The sequence below is a fragment of the Nicotiana tomentosiformis genome, chromosome 11 (assembly GCF_000390325.3).
Source record: "Nicotiana tomentosiformis chromosome 11, ASM39032v3, whole genome shotgun sequence".
Classification (NCBI taxonomy): Eukaryota; Viridiplantae; Streptophyta; class Magnoliopsida; order Solanales; family Solanaceae; genus Nicotiana; species Nicotiana tomentosiformis.
Genome location: NC_090822.1, coordinates 59,912,126 through 59,934,725, shown reverse-complemented (window position 1 = coordinate 59,934,725; position 22,600 = coordinate 59,912,126). Strand labels below are relative to the sequence as shown.

Genomic DNA, 22,600 nt, shown 5'->3' with positions numbered 1-22,600 from the left:
ATAACCTCAAAATAATTTTGTCCTTGAACTGATGTCAATTATCTTATGACAAATCCAACGTACATTACTACGTGGTGTAACATCGTCGTAATATTGCGGAGTGAAACAATGGAGGAACTCCAGATGTTAGAATTTGGCTCTAAAGCTTTCTAGCTAAGGTAGCAGGAAGGATCTTCAATCTGGCTCAAGTAATGTGCTCAACTGGGTTGTGGTGGCACGGGTAGGTGCACGAGGTGTTAAACAGTGATTTTGGACAACTCCGGCGCAGTTCTTAGCACGTTAGAGGACAAACATATGTTTAAGTGGGAGAGAATGTAATGACCCGACCGGTCGTTCTGAGCTCTAGTACGACGTTCAGCGGTTTGAGGCCTTGAGAAGCTTCACTTAAGGTATTATGACTTGCGCCTGTGGTAGGAATTTAATTTCGGGAAGTTTAGAGGTGATTTGGAAAGAAAATTCTAATTTCGGAAGCTTTAAGTTGGAAGAATTTACTAAGGTTGGCCTTTTGAGTAAACGACCTCGGAATCGGGATTTGAAGGTTCCAACAGGTTCGTATGATGATTTTGGACTTGGGCGTATGTCCGGATCAGGTTTTTGATGACCCGGGAGCATTTCGGTGCCTATTGTGGAAAGTTGGCATTTTGAAAGAATTTCATACATTTGGGTTGAAGTGTATTTTAATGTTATCGATGTCCGTTTGGAATTTTGAGCCTAGGAATAGCTCCGTATGGTAAGTTTGGTCTTAGGAGCGCGTCCGGATGTGGATTTGGAGGTCTGTAAGTCATTTTGGGGTCATTTGGCGAAAGTTGGAAGTTAGGGGTTTTTGGAAGTTTGATCGGGAGTGGACTTTTTGATATCGGGGTCGGATTCTGATTTCGGAAGTTGAAATAGGTCTGAAATGTCAAATGTGACTTGTGTGCAAAATTTAAAGTCGTTCTGGATTTATTTAATAGGTTTCAGCGTCGAATGTAGAAGTTGAAGCTCTAAAGTTCATTAGGCTTGAATTGAGGTGCGATTCGTGGTTTCGATGTTGTTCGATGTGATTTGAGTCCCCGAGTAGTTTTTTGTTATGTATTGGGACTGGTTGGTGTGATTGGATGGGGTCCCGAGGGCCTCGGGTGTGTTTCGGGGCGGTTTCGGATCAATTTTGGCTGTTTTGGCCGCTGCTGTTGCTTATTCTGGTTTTGTCCTTCGCGAACGCGAAGGGAATCCCGCGTTCGCGAAGAAGGATTTTTGGGCTACTGATTTTTACTCATCGCGAATGCGACACTAAGGTCGCGAACTAGTAGAAGGGCCCGGGGAACCTACGCGAACGCGAGAGGGCGATCGTGAACGCGTAGAAGGAAATGGGGGAGCTGGGCCTAGAGTAGTTTGGCCTTCGCGAACGCGGCTCATGGACCGCGAAGGGGCAGGGGTCGAAGGCTTTGCGAACGTGACGAGGAGGTAGCAAACATGAAGAACAATTTTTGGGCAGTGACACTTGGCCTTCGCGAACGAGAGGCCTTGGTCGCGAACGCCAAGAAGGGGCGACAGTGCTGGGCAGAATGTTTTTAAAATGGGATTTGGGTTCGTTTCACCCATTTTCCACACTGCTTGGGCGATATTTTGAGCTTTGCAAGAGAGGATTTTCACCATCTAATGCAAGGTAAGTGATTCTCACCTATTGTAAGTTAAATACTTGGTTTATATATGGATTTAAACATGAAAATTGGTAGGAATTTGAGATTTTGAAGAAAAACCTAAAAATTGTAATTTTTTTATTTTGACTACGAATTTGGACTTGGAATTTGGAATATATTATATATTTGAGTTAGTAATGTTATGGGTAATGTTTATCTTCGAAATATTTTCAGAATCCGGGCACGTGGGTCCGAGGGTCGGCTTTATCGATTTTTCGAACGGAGTTGGAAATTGTTATAATTTGATTTATAATGAGTATTAAAGTATATATTTATGGATTTGCACATTGATTGACTAGTTTTGGAGCGACGGGCACCGATTTGGGGTGTTAGAGCGGCGTTGGAGCCGGTTATGGAATTTTGGAGCGAGATAAGTCTCTTGTCTAACTCTATGAGGGAGAAACTACCCCCTAGGTATTGTAATTGATATGTTCTACTTGTTACGGGGGCTACGTACACACGAGGTGACGAGAGTACATACGTAGTTACATTCGTGTTATTGTTCGAGTAGACTTAGGTTCACGCCATGCTATAACTGTACTATTTGGGTTATCAGTTGCTTATTAAATTCTTTTACACCGCATTACTACTTGAGACTAGACGGACGTAGAGTGATAGACTTGCTATTGTAGAGATTTGACGAGTTTCATGATTAGCCGTAGAATAATTGTACTCCTCTTACAAATTTCTCTCGCGTTATGCGTTCTCATCGGAAGGTTTCCTGAAATCTCCTTATAACTCACATGTTCCTTTGTGAGTGGTGTCAAGGACCCGTCAAAGCTTCTTATTCTAATGGGATCGGGCCGTTCGCCTAGGCAGGATTATGTACCACACTCTAATGGGAGCGGGTTGTTCGCCTCGGCAGTATAATAGATGTATCTATGGTTCGTGTCGTTCGACCCTCGACAGTGCACATGTTATGATTGGATCGGGTCGTACGCCTCGATATTTATATAAAATACTCTCATGGAAATTGTGTGTAATATTTGACAAGAAGTCAGTGTATCTATGAGTCTTCCTGATTTGAATTATGACATCTTTTCTGGTGAGGTCCATTATATATATATATGCTCGCGGTGCCTGGCACAAGTACCCCTTATCAAAACACACAACGACACTCAACATTTTACGGGCGCTTGGCACAATTTCCCCTCACCAAAGCACATATATAGCTCTGTGCGTGTACTCACTATAATATTAGACTCCGGAAGTGCGGATCCTGGCCCAAGTACTAATTAATAGTCAATATAACAATTGCGGTGTGCAAACCGATCAAAATAACAATCTATTGTAGTGTGCAACCAGATCCAAATATCAATCTGTCGCACCATGCAATCTGATCCAAATATCACTCACAACACGACTCTAGGACCCACATCATCCTCAACAGCTCAGGTCTCAATGACTCACATCTCATAGAACTCATCCCAAACAGTGTCAAATATACAAGGCAACACTAGCGTGTGATATGACAAACAAATAATGTACAGAGTCTAAGATAGAACATGCGGATGAAGAATTGTGATTGAGGATATGACTACAATTAAGGAAAACATCTCAAAATAGCAAGAATAGCCCTATTATGTCTCAAACAAATAATCACATAGCCTAGAACATGAATCATAGCTCAAATAATCATACAAGTAGAGAAAATATTGATATAACGAGTCATGATAGCAAAATAAGCCCGGTAATAGTCTGAAGTCACCCGATTCATGAATACCCGGTGCACGCACACATGCCTGTCACCTTGCTCGTGCGTCACACCCATCACATCCCAAATATCATAGTTTTTAGGGATAATTACCCTCAATACTAAGTTTAGATATGTTACTTACCTCAAAATGTGGAAATCAATACTCCAAAAGCCCTTCCCAAACACATCGGGCTCTGAACGACTCAGATCAAGTCACAAACAACTTAATATCATCAAGTAATGTCGTAGGAAACAACCCCAGAAATCAAAATCAAAAAGTCAACCTGCACCCGCAACCCGGAACCTGACAAAACTCCAAAATTCCGAACTCTCATTCGAATACGAGTCCAACCAAACCAATTTCATCCAATTTCGACTCCGAATCAGTGCTCAAATCCTTAAATTAATCATGAATAATGAAATGATCCAAATAAAAAATACTTACCCCAATCCAAATCGTGAAAATCCCCTCCAAGATATCCCAAAACCGAGCTCTATAACTCAAAATATGATAAAATAACCAAAATCTTCGAAAAATATCTTCGAAATAGAGCACATAAATACTCTTCCCAGGCATATGCATTGCAATCACGGGACCCTCATCACGAAGAATAAAACTCCAGTTCCACCAAAAGACCCTATGCAAACACAACCCCAGGCACACAATCGCGACTCACTAGGTTCCAAGCCTATGCGAAGGAGGACAAGCCCTCGCGATCACGAAGGCTAATAACCTGACGCGCGTAACCACCCACTATTCTACCCAAACGCCACTCCCCATATGCAAACGCGAAAGCCACTGCTCCTCAAACTCTGCAAACGTGACCTCGCCAGTGCGAACGCGTAGAACAAAAACACACCTACCACTAGAACACCAGAAGACAACTGATGCTAAACAAGGGAAAATAGCCTGAAAGAACCCCGGAACACACCCGAGGCCCCCCGGGACCCCGTCCAATCATACCAACTAATACTAAAATATACCACAGACATGTTCGAGGCCTCAAATCACACCAAATAACATCAAAACTACTAATCGCATCTTAATTCAAGCATAATGAACTAATGGACTTTCAACTTTCCAAGACTCATGTTGAACCATATCAAATCAATTCGGAATGACCTCAAATTTTGCTTGCAAGTCCCAAATGAATCAATGGACCTATCCAACCTCCCGGAACTAAATTCAAACCCGATATCAACAAAGTCAACTCCTGTTAAAACCTATTAACGTTTCAAACCTACAACTTTCAACTTCGCCCATTCAAGCCAAAACGATCTAGGAACCTCCAAATCTAAATCCGCAAATATGCCTAATTCCAAAATCACCATACGAAGCTATTGGAACCATCAAAATACCATTGCAAGTTCGTCTACACAAAAGTCAAATTTCCGTCAACTCATACTACTTAAGCTCCCAATCTTTGGATTAAGTGTCCCAATTCACTCCAAAACCTACAGGAAACCAAACCAACTACCCCGACAAGTTACATAATCACAATTACACATAAGTAAAGCATAAAATAGGGGAATGGGACACAAATACTCCAAACGACCGATCGGGTCATTACATTCTCCCCTCTTAAACAAACGTTCGTCCTCAAACGAGTCTAGAATCATACGTGGAGTCTAAAAAAGGCGAGGATGTTTTCTATGCATATCATGTTTGGTCTCCCAAGTAGCCTTCTCGACTGAATGACCTCTCCAATGAACCTTCACCAATTCTATATTCTTCGACCTCAACTTTCGAACCTGCCGATCCAAAATTGCCATATGCTCCACATCATAAGTCAAATGTTCATCCAACTGCATCATGCTGAAGTCAAAAACATGTGACGGATCCCCATAATACTTCTAGAGAATAGAAACATGAAGCACTAGGTAAACTCCAGATAGACTAGGTGTCAAAGCAAGTCTATAGGCCACCTCTCCAACTCTCCGAAGCACCTAAAAAGGGACAATATATCGAGGGCTTATCTTTCCCTTCTTCCCAAACATCATCACACCCTTCATGGGAGAAACTCTAAGAAGAACCTTCTCACCCACCATATATGCAACATCACGAGCCTTCTTGTCTTTATAACTCTTCTGCCTAGACAGTGCTATACGAAGCCGCTCCTGAATCAACTTTACCTTTTCCAAAGCACTACAGACCAAATCAGTGCCCAACAGCCTAGCCTCCCTTTGCTCAAACTAACCAACCGGAGAACGACATCACCTCCCATATAAGTCTTTCATACGGATCCATCTAGATGCTCGACTGATAGCTATTATTGCAGGCGAACTCTGCTAGTTGTAGAAATTGATCCCATGATCCTCTGAAATTGATGACACATTCTTGTAAAACATTCTCCAATATCTGGATAGTGCGCTCGGACTGTCCGTCCATCTAGGGATGAAATGTTGTACTCAACTCATTCTGTGTGACCAACTGTCGCTGCACTGCTCTCTAAAAATATGGTGTAAACTGAGTGCCTCGATCCAAGATAATAGACACTGGCACACCATGAAGACGAACAATCTCCCGAATATAAATCTGAGCCAGTTGCTTTGAAGAATAGATGATCTCGATTGGAATTAAGTGTGCAGACTTGGTCAGTTTGTCCACAATGATTTACTCTGAATCGAATCTCCTCAAGGTCTGTGGAAGCCCAACTACAAAATCCATGGTGATACGCTCCCACTTCCACTCCAGAATATCAAGCCTCTAAAGCAAACCACCAGGTCTCTGATGCTCGTACTTCACCCGTGGAAAATCAAACATTGCGCAACATACTCAACAATATCCTTCTTCATCCTCCGCCAACAATAATGTTGCCTCAAATCATGGTACATCTTCGTGGCTCCCGGATGAATGGAATACCATAAACTATGGGCCTCCTCAAGAATCAACTCTCGCAACCCATCCACATTTGGAACACAGATCCGACTCTATAGCCTAAACACCCCATCATCACCAATTGTAATCTATTATCATATTGCACCGTTATCTCAGGACGAACATCCAACGCTAAAGGTCTCTCCCCATCTGGAATGTAAGCAAGCTCCCCATCTCTCAGCCTTCCTACTCAAAGCATTGGCCACCACATTAGCTTTCCCCGGATGATAAAGAATGGTAATATCATAGTCCTTTAGTAGCTCTAACCACCTCTGTTTCCTCAAGTTCAAATGCTTTTGCTTGAACAAGTGCTGGAGACTCCTGTGATCTGTGAACACCTCACAAAATGCGCCATAAAGATGGTTCACCAATTTTGGGCTCGGGGAGAACCCACTGGCTCTCGGCGATAGTACCTTCTTTGGCACCGGCAAGTCTCCGAGCCCACTGACATCCTCGAAGGCAGTGGACTCAAATCCGTCCAATAACTTGTGGATATCAGTCATCCCCTGAGGCCCCTCGTAAGAACGACTTTCTAACAAACCAGCCTCGCGAATCATGGTGACTGAAATCTGAGGGGACCTGGTAATGTCGATCGCCTCAAGCTTGTCTCATCGACCTCCTCATGTTGGGACGGTCCTATTTCAGCATCTGCCGGTTCACCTTCCCCCACACGGGCCACCAACTGGGATTTCTCTTCTTCTTCTTCTTCTTCTTCTACAACAAAATCGTAATGAGATGAGGATGGGAAAGTTCACATAAATCCCCAAGAAGATAATTATAATTTCATCAAAGTAAAAGAGTAGAATAAATGTAATTAAAATTACAATACGTTAGTGCAATTTCATGAGATTAAGATGCAGTGACACTCGTTATAATAGAAAGTACTCATTTTATTGAATGAAAGAAAATTATTTTTTTAATGAAAAGAAAGTACTTTTTTTGTTGAAATGAAAAAAAAAATACTTTTTTATATCATGTAAAAAAAATTCATTTGTTGAAATGCAAAAAAAAATAAAATCTATCTATAAAAGAAAATACTATTAATAATATTTTAATTTTGGGTGGGTATGCATGGGGTGGGGTGGGGGTGAGTTGGTGGGGATGGGGAATAGGGTGGGAAAGGTTGAGAAGGAGTTTTGAAAATATTTTCTCTTTCTCTTGATAAAATGAGTTCATGAGCAAAATATTTTCAAATACATTTAAACCAACAAAACATGAGAAAATTAAAAATTCCTTCGTACCAAAAATACTCTAAGTGTCGGAGAAATCCTTGTGTGAACCTCTTTCGTGGGCTAAACGTAAATTTGTATCTTCTTTTACTATATACTTTTTGACTCCTATGATAAGTTTATTATTTTCAACGTGCACTCATGACATGACCATTAGAGATTACAATCAACATCCTCATTGTGTTGGAGGTTGGAATATACAAAGACATTTAACAACCTAATTATTTTCTGTAAAAGCTTGTTCTTAAGAGGAATATACTATTACCTAGGTTCTTACACTTTGATTGGATGGCGGAACGTAGGTGGCAAACAATTATATGGATACGATGCTTTACCCGTAGACGCTTTTTTAGCTCTCGCAAAAATTGCATGGTAGTGGCCCGACGGACACTTGGGTATGGTGGGTGGAAATCCGTTTATAGATCACCTTTAAGTACTCCTATTACCGTCAATAATTCAAGGGGAAAAAAAGGTATGTTAAAGTTAAAACTAAGTTGTAGTGGGTTTGGGCAACAGATTTGCACAAGTGACAGATCCAATATATAGAGATTATACACTTTGAGTTGGAGAGTGAACTCTGAAAGATATATCCAATTTTAACCGTACATATCGTTCGCAAACGTGTGCGTGCGCGCACACACTGTCACACATATAAGCTAAGGTTCATTCTCAAAATACAGGATTCTGTGGAACCCCTAAACCCATAATTAGATCTGCCACTGTTTTACAATATCATAAAACAATATGATAAAAAGATGTTATAGCTATTAGTTTTTAATAACTGGTCAATGATAAGATGTCTGATTTTTCCAGCCAACTTAAGTATCTTAAGAATTTAGCATGATAACAAGTCATAAATGATATAACGCAGGTATTCCAATTTTCAGAATCGGATTCCGAACTCGATAACCAAAAGTCAACCCCCGGTTAGACTTTTCGAAAATTTAACTTTCGCCATTTCAAGCCAAATCCCTCTACCGACCTCCAAATACTTTTTCGGACATGCTCCTAAATCCAAAATTACCAGACGAAACTAATGGAATCATCAAAATTCAAATCCGAGGTCGTTTACACATAACTCCATATCTGGTTAAATTTACTAACTTAAATTTTTAATTATGAGACTAAGTATCTTGTTTCACTTTGAATTCCTCCCGGACCCGCACCAACTAACCTGGTAAGTCATAAAATAACTGTAAAGCATAAATTGAGTAATAAATGGGGGAATGGGGTTATAATACTAAAAACGACCGTTCGGGTCGTTACACAAAGGGTAGGTAATCATGTCCTCTCTAAATAGAGGTCCGACGCAGAATTTAAGGTCAATCGTCCGTGATTTGATAGGTTCCGGCGTTGTTTGTAGAAATTGGAAATTTTAGAGTTCATTAGGCTTGAATCTATGTGTGATTCGTATTTTTAACGTTGTTGGATGTGATTTGAAGACTCGACTAAGTTCGTATGATGTTTTAGGACTTGTTGTTGTATTTGGTTGAGGTCCCAAGGGCCTCAGGTGAGTTTCGGATGGTTAACGGATCAAAAGTTGAACTAAAACAACTGCTACAATTTCCTTCTGCTGGAAATTCGGGGAGCCTAAAATCGAGCCCAGAAATCGAGCCAAGGATCGAGGCCAGGATCGAAGCCATGATCGAAGGCCAGGGTCGAGGGCCATGATCGAAGGTCAGAATCGAGGCCCAGGATCGAGGATCATGATCGAAGGACAAGATCGAGGCAGGACCGAGGGCTGCCTGGGCAGAATTATAAACCAAGGGACTTCGTCCCATTCGTCATTTTTGATAAATTGGAGATGGAGAGGCGATTTTTGATAGATTTTCAAGGAAAAATATTGGGGTAAGTGATTCTAACTCGGATTTGGTCAATATACACGAACATATCATTGTTTCACCTTGTAATTAATGTTTTGAGATTGATATTTAGAATTTTTTTAGAAATCTCATATTAAATTTTTTTTAAGATTTCGATGTCGATTCGAAGTCGGATTTGAGTGAAATTAGTATGGTTGAACTTGTAATTGGATTGATTATCGTATTTTGTGAGTTTCGTCGGATTACGAGACATGGGCCCACAGGTGATTTTTGAGCTAAATTTCGGATTTTTATGAAAACTTGTATTTTCTTATAGAATTAATTCTAATAAATTTAATGGACTGAATCGATCGATTTGTGGCTAGATTCGAGGCGTTTGGACGCCAATTCACGAGGCAAAGGCTTAGCGAAATAAGAATTTCACGGTTTGAGGTAAGTAACAGTTTTAAATCTGGTCATGAGAGTATAAAAACCCGAATTTTTGTGTCATGTGATTATTTTGGAGGTGACGCACATGCTAGGTAGCAGGCATGTGGGCGTGCACCGAGGTGATTATGACTTGGTCCGTACCGTAAAAACTATATAGTTGAATAATTTATTGTTAGCTATATGCTCTTTATGTGTTAAAGAAATTTGACTGCAAATCATGCTTAGGCTATATGATAGTGCTGTTGGGACCCGCAGAGGATGCGTACTTGTTAAATTATTTGCTAATTGATGTCTTGTACTCAGTCATGATTTTACTTGCGTATCATACCTCAGTCTTTCTTGATTTTGTTGATACACTATGTTATCTTTGTTTGGATTGATCTTTGTGATTTTCGAGAGCCGAGAGACTAGAGAGGTTGAGGACTGAGTAAGGCCGGGGGCCTGTCAGTGAGATAAGGATATTATAGCACGTGAGTTGTCCGTACAGGATATTATAGCACGTGAGTTGTCCGTGCGGATTATGGCGCTTGGACTATAGGAGCCCCTCCGGAGTCTGTACACCCCAGTGAGCGCGGGTACCCATTGAGTGTGAGTGCTAAGGGCTGAGAGCCGAGTGATTGAGCTGTTGTGACGAGTTGAGTAACTGTTGCCCTGAGAGGTTGTACTTGCTTGAGTAACTGTTGCCCTGAGAGGCTGTACTTGCTTTTCATTTGTTGTTGCACTTAGTTGCTATCTGTCATTGTTGTGAAATTTTCTGAAAGATTTTATATTTGGATTACATGAACTTGAACGGTATGAAACTGATTTGACTTAAGCTGCTGGAATTGATAGCATGTCTACTCTCTGTTGGAATTACTGAAAATGAACTATAATTGTGTAGCTCGTCATTATCTTCAGTTCCTAAGTTATTATTGTTACTTGCTGAGTTAGTTGTACTGATACTACACTCTGCACTTCGCGTGCAGATCCAGGTATTTCCGGACATAGCGGGTGTTGATTCTCTCGCACAGTTGATTTTTCGGAGATTCAGAGGTAGCTGCCGTGTTTCGCAAACCTTGTCTCTCCTTCTCTATCTCCTTGTTTACTGTATTTGGTCTTAGATTATTATAGACCGTATTTTCCAGACTTGTATTCATATTAGATGTTTATGTACTTAGTGACACCGGTTTTTGGGAGTGTTTATATATATATATTTGTGAATTTTCTTCCGCTGAATTTAATCATTTTATTTTTAAAAATAAAAGATATGGGAGATTGTCGGCTTGTCTAGTATTGAGATAGGCGCCATCACGACATGTGATTTTGGATCGTGACACTTTGTCATCAACAATATTGTAATGTGGAATCCTTTCTATTTATAAGACTAACCATATAATTAAAGAAAATGATGTACATAACTCGATATGAACATATATATCTCAAAAACAATTAACTTATGCAGATCAATCCCCTATCAATTGATTCAATCCTACAATTAATGTTCATAATATTATTCAAATAATAAAAAGAAATTAAAAGAATTTTATTTGTCCGTCCAATTCCATTCCCTCAATTATGCAGTAGTCATTGGCCAAAAATTTGACACACCATAATGCCATCACTTACAATTAACAGAATAATTAATTCCTCGACTGAAACTTGCCATTTGAAACATTTTCAATCAATTTTTGACAGATGGGATTGAATCCCAAGTGACCGTATCACCATGCATATTATTCTGCATCATCATTGGTGCCTTCTCTGAAACACTCCAAACTTTTACTGATTTATCAAGACTTCCACTATAAACCACCCATTTCTGATCACTTCCAGTGGACTCTTTGTCCTCCTCCACTGCAAGGCATTTCACTGGTCCATTGTGACCTGTTAAAACTGAAAGCAATGTGTGAACGGACTTTTCCCTTCTCCAAACACATATAGTTTTATCTGCTGATCCACTGAGCACCAAATTTCCAGCAGCTGCAAGGCATAAAATTGCCAATTTGTGGCCCTTGAGGACTCCACCATGCGACAACTGTTTCTCGCGTTCCCAAAAATTGACAACGCCATTAGATGAACCACAGTAAACTATTGAACCAGATCTGTTAACAGCCAAAGCTGTCACTGCACATTCCTGATTCAGAAGTGTCTGAACAAAAACATGTTTTGTGTTCTTTCCAGAGTTTTCCCTCTGCCAAACCTTGACTGTTCCATCAGCTGATCCTGTATACACTATGCCTTCCGCGCTAGTCACCACAGAGTTCACAGCATCATCATGGGCTTTGACTGATTCTATGCATTTTGAGTTATCAACGTTCCATACCTTAAACATGGGTGGATGCACGTTAAAAGATTTACTCTGCACATAATACTAAAACAAGAAATTGATATAGATAATATAAAGTGACATTGCTAGACAAATAGCGCTCCTAGTTTGCTGCTCATGCGTGTCATTTGCCTAATTAATTTAGGTCGTGGGTTTGCAAATTTTTTAGTCTCTTTTAGAAAAAAATAAAGGTTGTATTGAATCAAATCATCCACCTAGCCTCCATTCATAAAAACTAAAGTGATAATTAATAATATGATGTGTTATAGTGATTGTTCACTTCTTTAAATATTGACATTGCTTATGAAATTTTTTGCATACGCCACTTACCTTAAATGTCCTGTCCCAGGAAGCAGAATAGAGTAGGCCATGGCTTTGATCCATGCTCAAGCATGAAATGGCATCAACATGCTTGATCCATAAACCAGTCCTATTACGCTTAACTTCCACATAATTGCTAGGCTTAATGGATGCCTTGAAAATGTCAAAGAAGGTTGGCAAAGTCCCAGCACGTTTATAACTACCAGGATTCTTTGCTTGGATCTTCCAAACACGAACTTTTCCATCTTGATGACCTGTGAAAATTTTCTCACCTGAAATAATTATAGCTTTAACAAGGCCACTATTGGATTTGAATGCTGCAAATTCCTTCAAGTTCTTCCAAACACGTATGTTCTTGCTATCTGATCCGGTGTAGAGAAGATCATTTTTTGTAGCCAAAGAATAGATGTGACCTTCTTCACGTACGAGTGAACCAATAAGACCATTTTGAGGGATATTTTGGGAATTTCCATCTTGATCATCAAATTTGGACCAAGGGGATTTAGTAAAAGGAGAGCCTTGATTCCATGGGGACATCATCATAGGAGAACCTTCACCACTAAGACGATTGGCTTCATAGGCAGAGAAACTACTGTGCCTTGCATTGTAATTGTTATCCGCGTCGTCGTGATTAATGTTTGTGGTAGATATGTTAGGATCAGAATGAACAATGTTTCCTAATTGAGGAGGCAAATGGCTTGTTTCAACAAACATTGTGGTGGTTAATTAATTTGGCCTTCTCTCTTGTCGTTGTGATCAGTTTCTATTTTCTCAGATCTTCCAGCATAAAGAAAGACGGAAACAATAGTTTTACGTTAATTATGAGAAGAAAAGGCAAAGAAAAAATGGATGAACCAAGTAAAGAAGAAATAGAATGTTGGGAAGAGGGTGAAGGGAAGGGACAGAGTGGAAGAGAGATTTTGTAGGGAAATGCATTCACTTAATATACCGGAATTCCAAACTAGAGGCTATAAATTATGGGTTTAACTACAGGTCATCGTTTTTTAAATTGCTTAATATTGACTCATGAAACTAAATTAATAATGCTTCTTGCATGTACCGACTGATGATAAGTTTTCGTTTTTTGCATTGCTTGTGTTCGAGTGTTGATAAGTAATTACATTTGTCGTAAAATATCTAGTGGTCAGTTGATATTCGGGTGTAATAAACATGATGCAAAAATGAATTAAATAAAGTTTAGAGATATATGAAGTGAGCTTCAGTGCAATAATGACTCACTTCATGTGCAATAATTGGTACAGTACATGAGAGGTTTAGTCAATATGCCAGACAACCTTTGGGGAATTTCATTTTAAATTTCGTTAAGCTTAAGGGCAGCAACCAGTAATGAACAGGGGCGGATCCGGCCTATTACATTTTGGTTCCCGGGAATCAGTAGCTTTTAGATATATCCTGTATATATATTACAAAATTCACTAAATATTCATAAATATTTGATTGTGAACCAATTTACTTATTTTATATTTATTTAAGGTCGCTATAGGAACCCATAAACTTTAAATCCTGGATCCGTCTCTGGTAATGAAGGTCGTCGGAAAATTATACTATTCAAATAGGGTAAAAAAAAATTATTTGCATATGTATAAACTTTGAATCTTCTTGACATAAGAAAAGCTTTTACTGTTGTGATAAAGACAGTTTAGTAATTGCTTTATGCTGTAGGTATGATTTTCATATGCAAAATTTTTACATGTTTTCTAAATTCCTTTGTTAAAATTCTTGACGCCGTCATTGACAGTTACAAGCCCTTAAGATGCACGAATGGGGAAGAGAAGGAATTTACAATAGCACAAGAAAAAACAAAATGGTTGAAAGAAGAAAATTAGAAGGTCGGAGGATGTTGGTCACAGCTCTTACTGTCAATAATGTAAATTCCACTAGTTTTGAGAAACATTAACATCTTTCCTATATCTTATACAAATGACTAAAAGATGGGCAACATGATTTGATTTTCTATTCAACTTATGAACTGGCATCGGTCTGGAGACGATCAAATATGTTAAATCTTTCTGTTTTAAGAGAAACATATTATTACTTCTTGGCAAGCATAACTTGCGCGAGACCAACTTGTCATATATGACCTAATATATCATAGAAGTCGAAGTCAATCAATTTCATTCTTTGACTTTGGTGTATTGTGATGAAGGATTTACACCTAAGCATTTAATATATCATAGTAAATCTATCTCTACAGTATTTACCCGTAAACTGTACAGTTGAATTAGTAACGTGGTTTATAGACACGTGAATTGATTTGATCCAAAAATTTGAAATGAATAAGCACAGAAATTAGATTATCAAAATGACTTAAAAGAAGTACAAGCCTGATTGTGAATTTAGTTTCTCCGTAGTAGAAATAAGAACAATGTTAAAAACACAAGAAAGATAACGATTCAATAGAATAAGTGTTGATTTAGCTTTTGAGTACAGAATATTTCATGTATAACCATGGATACAATTTTTCCTTAAATATCTCTATTCACGGAGACAAAATTCCCAAATCAAGCTCTTCTTGAATGAGAATAAAATCTGTATTGCTGGCTGCATAACGGTTGAACATGAATATAGAGATTCTCTGTAACGACTGCTCATTGAATAGTGTCTTCTCCAACTGATGTCTTCCTTTCAAATCGTCGTTCCCAGTTCCAATGCCTTCAGAACTTATTTTGCACCGATCACATGTCTCTATATGGTACAAACTATTTGCTGACTCATATCTTACCTGTCTCCAGCATCACGACCCAAACCGATGGGCCGCGACGGGCACCCGGTACCTTACTCAACCGAGTACCAACGTAACGTATCTTTATTATTACATCATCATATACACGTGACACGCGGGCCTAATAGGCCAACATGATCATTTAAAAACTCAAAACATAGGCCGACAAGGCCATACAAGTATTCGTATACATGACATCTGTCTACAAGCCTCTAAGAGTACATAAGTATCATAAAGGTCGGGACTGAGCCCCGCCATACCAATCCATACATGTCCTAATTATACTGACCAAATAAGTAACTACGGAACAAATGGAGCACACCAACATCTTCCGCTGAGCTGATAGCCTACTTGGAGGACTCTCGACCTGTCTATCGGGACCTGCGGGCATGAAACGCAGCGTCCCCAGGCAAAAGGGACGTTAGTACGAATAATGTACCGAGTATGTAAGGCACATAAATAAGTACATAACAGACATGGAAGAAATATAGAGTAAATAACTCAACCTTTAAGTCTGGATAACTCTGTAAATCATGAAATAATTATAGTGTCATGCACATGCGTATGAATTTCATGTCGTGCATAGGTACATGTTTCATAATATCATCAGGCCTCTGAGGGCATCCCATTATATCATCTCGGCCACTGTGGAAAAAATAATTAACATATACCAGCTGATCGAGTAGTGGTGCGTATATAACGCCGTAATCTTTTTTTCATATCCTATTTAAATATAATATACATATATACGAATATATAACGCCATCTGGTCATGGGTCAATGTACATGTATAAATGAGTGCAATGCATAAAAAAGTACGTCAATAAAATCTTTCGGAGTGTCATAAGACCATTATGACTTTAATTAATATCATAAAATAAACTTTATCAACTTACGTATTTTTTGAGACCCATGAAAAGATGATAGAATAATATGACACATGGGGAATCAAGAACATAAGCATTTCTAGTATTTCTATGAATAAAGTCATTTATAGAAATTGTGCATTTGCTCATTTCTTTTGTGTCGTATAGATCAGGCCAAAAGAAAGAAGGGATAACCTTAACATACCTTACTTTTTTATACGAAGTAATTTCCATCTTGCTAAGATAAGGAGAAAAACCGACGCTATAGTCGTGAAATTGTCGAAGAGACAATCAGGATTGATTCTTGCGTCAACCTCACCTTAAATATGCTTGTAGAAATTGTTCTCAATTGAGAAGTGAGAAGCTACAGATTGTACTCCAACTTGTAGAAATTGTTCTCAAAGCTAAGAAAGTGAGAAGCTACAGATTGTACTCCAACTTGTAGAAATTGTTCTCAAAGCTAAGAAATCTTGCAAATCATGTTGAAGAATTTTTGTGTCACGTTAATGAATCCCTTTGCAGAACACCTTGTATGAGTTTGCTGAAGTATTTCCATCTATTATTTAGTAAGTGTGACCTCCCTTTGGTGATTTTAGGGAAGCCTTTTGTATTAGTGGGTGTGGGTCCCACTGTGATGACTAAGCCACAAGATTCCTCCAAATGTGACACCTTATAGTAATGACTAATGAGTCATTAATTAGAATGGGGGGGGGGTTGCCATGTTAGGGATTTAGACTTATCAAAAATTTCACCTCTTTTATTTAATTAACTTATTAATCCCCCACTAATTCAATAATTAACCAATTATCCACATAATTAAGTATTATCTCAAATTACTTAAAATACTACTTACTTTTAACACACCTTATACACCTTACTATCATGGCCATGTGGTACCTTGTATAGTACTAGTTCATAAATACCTGGTATTATAGTTCGGTCCGTATTTTATTCCAAATTGCCAAGTTTCGACGAAACTCATTTTCTTCGATTTGCTTACCCTCTCACCTTCACGAATTTACTTACCCTCTCACCTTCACGAATTTACTTATCCCTTGTTTGAAATAGCATAATGCTTATAACCTCAAAATAATCTCATTCCCGAGCTTACATTGATTAACTTACGATAAAATTTCAACGTACGAAAATGCGGGACGTAACATCTCATTTCTGATCTTATATCAATTTACTTATGGCGCAATTGTACTTCCACGTATGAAAGCATGGGGTGTAATATTATTCCCCCCTTTGGAACATTCGTCCTCGAATGTTGACGGATGCACTTATCATTCTCATGACCCATAGCTCTTGCGAATAGTTTAGTACTTCTCTTGCCATCTAGGCGACTGTTCTATGAATGAATCCCAAAGGCCAGGGCATTCCCCCCTTTAAGCCTCTTTCTCACACCACGACTTGTGGTCGGAATTCTTCCAATCTCGCAACTATTACTACCTTCTATCATGCAACCTTTACGACTCTAACTTTGTATGTGCGCCTATGCGACTCTTCTCTTCTCTTTCCTCCAGCTTTTAACCAATCTCTAGGCCTTACTTTGTAAACATATACAGAGCTTAATAAGATGTCTCTCTGGGCATCTATATGTATACTGAAATTCTTCGCTTGGTACTTTGTAGAACTTGCGAATATTGCTATATCCTATTTCATAGACCTGGTTATCTATTAGTATGACTTTACTGCATTTACGTAGGTCATACTATACTATAACTCTTACTTCAATTTATCATTACTGAGGTCTGCAACTACCTCTAGGTTACTCTCGTTGCTTATCCTAAAGACTGATGGCCTAATCTCATATCATATTTTATAACCTTTATCCATCCATTGTTGATTCATATCAATATTGATCTATAATCTACCACTGATAACTTGAAACTTCTTACGTAATCACTAGGGCTGACGTCTCATCGGGGAACCTCTAAAATGATTAGACTAATTTACCTTACATGGGTATTTTAATCCCATATCATTCATGAAATCCTCTTTGATTCATTACTCAATTGAAGGCTAAACGTCATCCTTTATCTATCGCAATCACACCTTTATTTCATTACCATGGCAGTATTCCATTTCTGCTAAATGCTACTAGTCTTAGACTCCTTTGAGTTTATTCAGGCTATACTGAGCTTTGTATAACTTAGAGAAACCATCAACTCTTCTTATTTTCATGGGCTTAACTTGAGGACTTATCCATGATATAATCCTTTAACAATTCGATCTATGACATGGGCTCAATTATTTCTTTAACTTATACCGAAGTCTTCTACGGCTGTATGATTGTCAACATATATGCTACATGGATAATACTCTGAAATCTTAAGTGCGCTCATAACGTAGCTAACTCTGGATCATTGATCGAATGATTCCTTTCGTTCCTTCTCAGTTTTCTTGCTATTACCTTTCCTGCTCTTTCTTCCCCTTTGTTGCGTGCATGCTTAGCTTTTCTTAGCTCTCACGCATGCCGGAATTTTTGTACAACTCATATGATCTTCAAATATTACTTTTGATTTTTCTTCCCGTTCACTAGCCACAGTAGGTGCCATTTTCTTATGAAGTGCATACAATGTTGTTGTTAGACTGTTGTTATAGGACCATTTCCTCCTTAGGTCACCCAGCTTAGGTTAAAGCTTCCTTCCTTACTTTCTCAGCTAGTCTTTCATTGTAGTATTTAGGGAGGATTCTCTGACTCTTGTAAAGCTGCGAGCAAATTACACCGAATATTTGATTTTTTTTTTGATGTCCTTTCTCGCCTATAATTATCCGTAGTTTACGCTCGTGTGCTTGTAGGGTTGCTTCTGAACTTGATATTTTGACTGTCTTCCCAGTGGCTTTCTCTTTTATTTCAGTAACACTCATATGGTACCTTTAACTACCCCAACTCCTATTTGAATATTTCTCAAGGATCACGATGTCATATCTGCGAGACTAGATTCACCATATTGGGTTTTACTATGTTTATCTTGCACGATCTGCTACCTCGTCTATAACCCCCTATTTAGCCATAACTAGGTTCTTCCTGAATCAATTACTGATTACTCGTTGGCCCATTCTCATATCAATATTCCGCGTAATCTTTCTTGGGTTATTTTCTTTGTCTTAACTTACGTCTCGCACTGACTCCTTATCTATCAATAACCTCTTGGGTAGGGACCCTTACTTCCTTTCCTTGACGTCGTTGTTTCATAATATTCTAGAATCATAGCATATATGTAGGCTTTGGATAATTGCAATCTCATCCCTTTTTTATTTTTTTTCCCGCATTTTTCCTTTACCATTTCATAATTACTAGAACCACTTAATTCTGGCTTAATGCCACATCATTCCATATTCCCCCCTTTAGGGGAGTACTAAGAGTTGGAGCTACGATGACCTACCTACAGATGTTTTACCTTTTCATCTTTGGCGTCCTTTCACATCATCGATGACCCTTACTCGCCTTGTGAAAATCCTTCTGTACCAAGGATAACAAATTCCCTTAATCGCAATGGTGACACTTAGTGCAACTGGCACATACAATCCCTTAAGCTTAACTTTGCTCATATTGCTTGCTTTAGGGAAGCGTCTTCCTGAATGACCTTTAAAGGGTATTCTTCTGTCGTCCATTCGATTATCGTTGAAACGCAATCTCTGAAATTCTCATGATGTTGACTATTATCAAGTCACTCAGTCCCTAGTTCATATTTAGTTTATCTTGTTCACCAATCCATACTGATTTTTATTATTCTGGGGTCTAACTTTTCCTTTCGGTAGTTGCGTTGGAGTCACGAACTTATTTTTTGAAGTGAGGATATGACTTTATGGCCTATACTCTTTTGTTGTCTCAAGGCCTGTCACCTCTCATTTTTTCCCTTCCCTTGACTATAGACCCTGTAATACTATCATTTTTTGATCTACCGTTGTCATCCATGTACCACATTTTACTCATACTGCTCCATTAACTCTCTTCTTATTTTTCCGCTAACATTTCTATCAATCACTTTATTCTGAAAACATCAACAAGATATTCTTTTACTTTTAGCTCCCCTTTGCTCCATCCACTGGCTCTTTGGGTTGCCTAGCATTATCTCTCTACTAGGGACGATAGTCATACTAAGATAATATTTATCCTTTTCAGGCTTCCAGTTCCTATCTTTGTAGCACTCATATCTAGCTGTACTATTTTAGAGTACACCATCTAGGTGTATCACAAGGAGATCCATTACCACGTTTGCACTATCCTTCAAAAATTCCAACTAATTCTACCAATCCATCCCCTATTTTGGGTTTCTCTAACCCCGGCCGGATCCTGATAACCCCTCATTCTCTTAAACTATATCTGTTAGCTCCCATAGGGCATAACTTAGATCGGTGTGGCCGATTGTACGTACATCTGTCACTGTTGAAGGTAACTCAAGACGCTTATATCTCCCTTCCTGAATGGTAAATCATGATAATCTTTATTAACTGGGTACTTCGTACCCTCCTTCACCTTGCTTCTTTTACTTGCTGAAACTTGTGTCTACCTTCCGATTCTGTTATTCCTTTTTACCATAAAAGTGGATAAGTATTCTTGCCTTAAAACTCCTTGTCAAGAACCTTACACCTTTCGAACACGCATGGTCTGCTGAAGATCTCACATTTGCTCATCATAAGCATAATGCAAAAATCGAGTTCCTCTGACTCAACACTTCAACGGTTATATCTCCTACCGACCATCTTTTTGAATGTAGGCATCGTTGTATTACGAATAAGATAGAGTTTAGGAAATTGAGTTCTTACAACTGAGCTCTACCAGACGATCTAGAGTAAGAAGAAAGAGTGACAGTCCTAAATGCCCTGTAGCCTCCTGCTTATAAGTGTGGTGCACGACACACTCATAAACAAGACTCTACTAGACATGGCTTGTAGACTCCCTACGACAGAACGACTTTGATACCACTTTGTCACGACCCAAACTGATGGGCCGCGATGGAAACCCACTACCTTACTCAATCGAGTACCAATGTAACGTATCTTTCTTATTATATCATCATATACACATGACACACGGGCCTAAAAGGATAACATGATCATTTCTAAACTCAAAACATAGGCCGACAAGGCCATACAAGTATTCATATACCTGACATATGTCTACAAGCCTCTAAGAGTACATAAGTATCATAAAGATCGGGACTGAGCCCCGCCATACCAATCCATACACGTCCTAATTATACTGACCAAATAAGCAACTCCGGAGCAAATGGAGCGCACCAACATCTTCCGCTGAGCTGATAGCCTACTTGGAGACTCTCGACCTGCCTATCGGAACCTGCGGGCATGAAACGAAGCGTCCCCAGGCAAAAGGGACATCAGTACAAATAATGTACCGAGTATGTAAGGCACGTAAATAAGTACATAACAGACATGGAAGAAATATAGAGTAAATGACTCAAACTATAAGTCTGGATAACTCTGTAAATCATGAAAAAATTATAGTGTCATGAATATGCGTATGAATGTCATGTCGTGTATAGGTACATGTTTCTTAACATCATCAGGCCTCTAAGGGCATCCCATCATATCATCTCGACCACTGTGGGCAAAATCATCAATATATACCAGCTGATCAGGTGGTGGTGCATATATAACGTCGTAATCTTTTTTCTATTTAAATATAATATACATATATATGCGTATATAACGCCATCTGGTCATGGGTCAATGTACATGTATAAATGAATGCAATGCATGAGAAAGTATGTCAATAAAATCTTTCGGAGTGTCATAAGACCATTATGACTTTGATTAATGTTATGAAATAAACTTTATCAACTTACGTATTTTCTTAGACCTATGAACAGATGATAGAATAATATGACACATGGGGAATCAAGAACATAAGCATCTCTAGTATTTCTATGAATAAAGTCATTTATGAAAATTGTGCATTTGCTCGTTTCTTTTGTGTCGTATAGATTATGCCAAAAGAAAGAATGGATAGCCTTAACATACCTTACTTTAAGACGAAGTAATCTCCAACTTGCTAAGATAAGGAGAAAAACCGACGCTATAGTCGTGAAATTGTCGAAGAGACAATCAGGATTGATTCTTGCGTCAAACTCACCTTGAATATGCTTGTAGAAATTGTTCTCAATTGAGAAGTGAGAAGCTACAGATTGTACTCCAACTTGTAGAAATTGTTCTCAAAGCTAAGAAAGTGAGAAGCTACAGATTGTACTCCAACTTGTAGAAATTGTTCTCAAAGCTAAGAAATCTTGCAAATCATGTTGATGAATTTTTGTGTCACGTTAATTAATCCCTTTGCAGAACACCTTGTATGAGTTTGCTGAAGTATTTCCATCTATTATTTAGTAAGTGTGACCTTCCTTTGGTGATTTTAGGGAAGCTTTTTGTATTAGTGGGTGTGGGTCCCACTGTGATGACTAAGCCATAAGATTCCTCCAAATGTGACACCTTATAGTAATGACTAATGAGTCATTAATTAGAATGGGAGGGGGGAGGGGGTGTCACGTTAGGGATTTAGACTTATCCAAAATTTCACCCCTTTTCCTTAATCAACTTATTAATCCTCCACTAATTCAATAATTAACTAATTACCCACATAATTAAGTATTATCTCAAATTACTTAAA

General features: G+C 38.7%; 1 protein-coding gene and 1 long non-coding RNA gene across 2 annotated transcripts; both read right to left on the bottom strand.

Annotated features, from left to right (window-relative positions):
• Positions 1-11,124: 11,124 nt before the first annotated feature.
• LOC104110398 (protein JINGUBANG-like) lies at positions 11,125-13,218 on the bottom strand. The gene is made up of 2 exons (XM_009619885.4): positions 12,370-13,218; positions 11,125-12,036 (listed from the first exon to the last, which is right to left on the bottom strand). The coding sequence occupies exons 1-2, from the start codon at positions 13,072-13,074 to the stop codon at positions 11,395-11,397; spliced, it is 1,347 nt and encodes a 448-aa protein (XP_009618180.1). The 5' UTR covers positions 13,075-13,218; the 3' UTR covers positions 11,125-11,394.
• Positions 13,219-14,783: 1,565 nt separating this feature from the next.
• On the bottom strand, positions 14,784-16,518 carry LOC138900761 (uncharacterized). The gene is made up of 2 exons (XR_011412009.1): positions 16,175-16,518; positions 14,784-15,484 (listed from the first exon to the last, which is right to left on the bottom strand). It is a non-coding gene; the product is annotated as an uncharacterized lncRNA (long non-coding RNA).
• Between the last annotated feature and the right edge of the window lie 6,082 nt (positions 16,519-22,600).

Bases quoted from the DNA above. Each gene is read 5' to 3' on its own strand.
- LOC104110398 (XM_009619885.4), bottom strand. From the start codon at position 13,074: ATGTTTGTTGAAACAAGCCATTTGCCTCCTCAATTAGGAAACATTGTT. The intron at 12,037-12,369 runs GTAAGTGGCGTA...CCCATGTTTAAG, and splicing joins CCTGGGACAGGACATTTAAG to GTATGGAACGTTGATAACTC.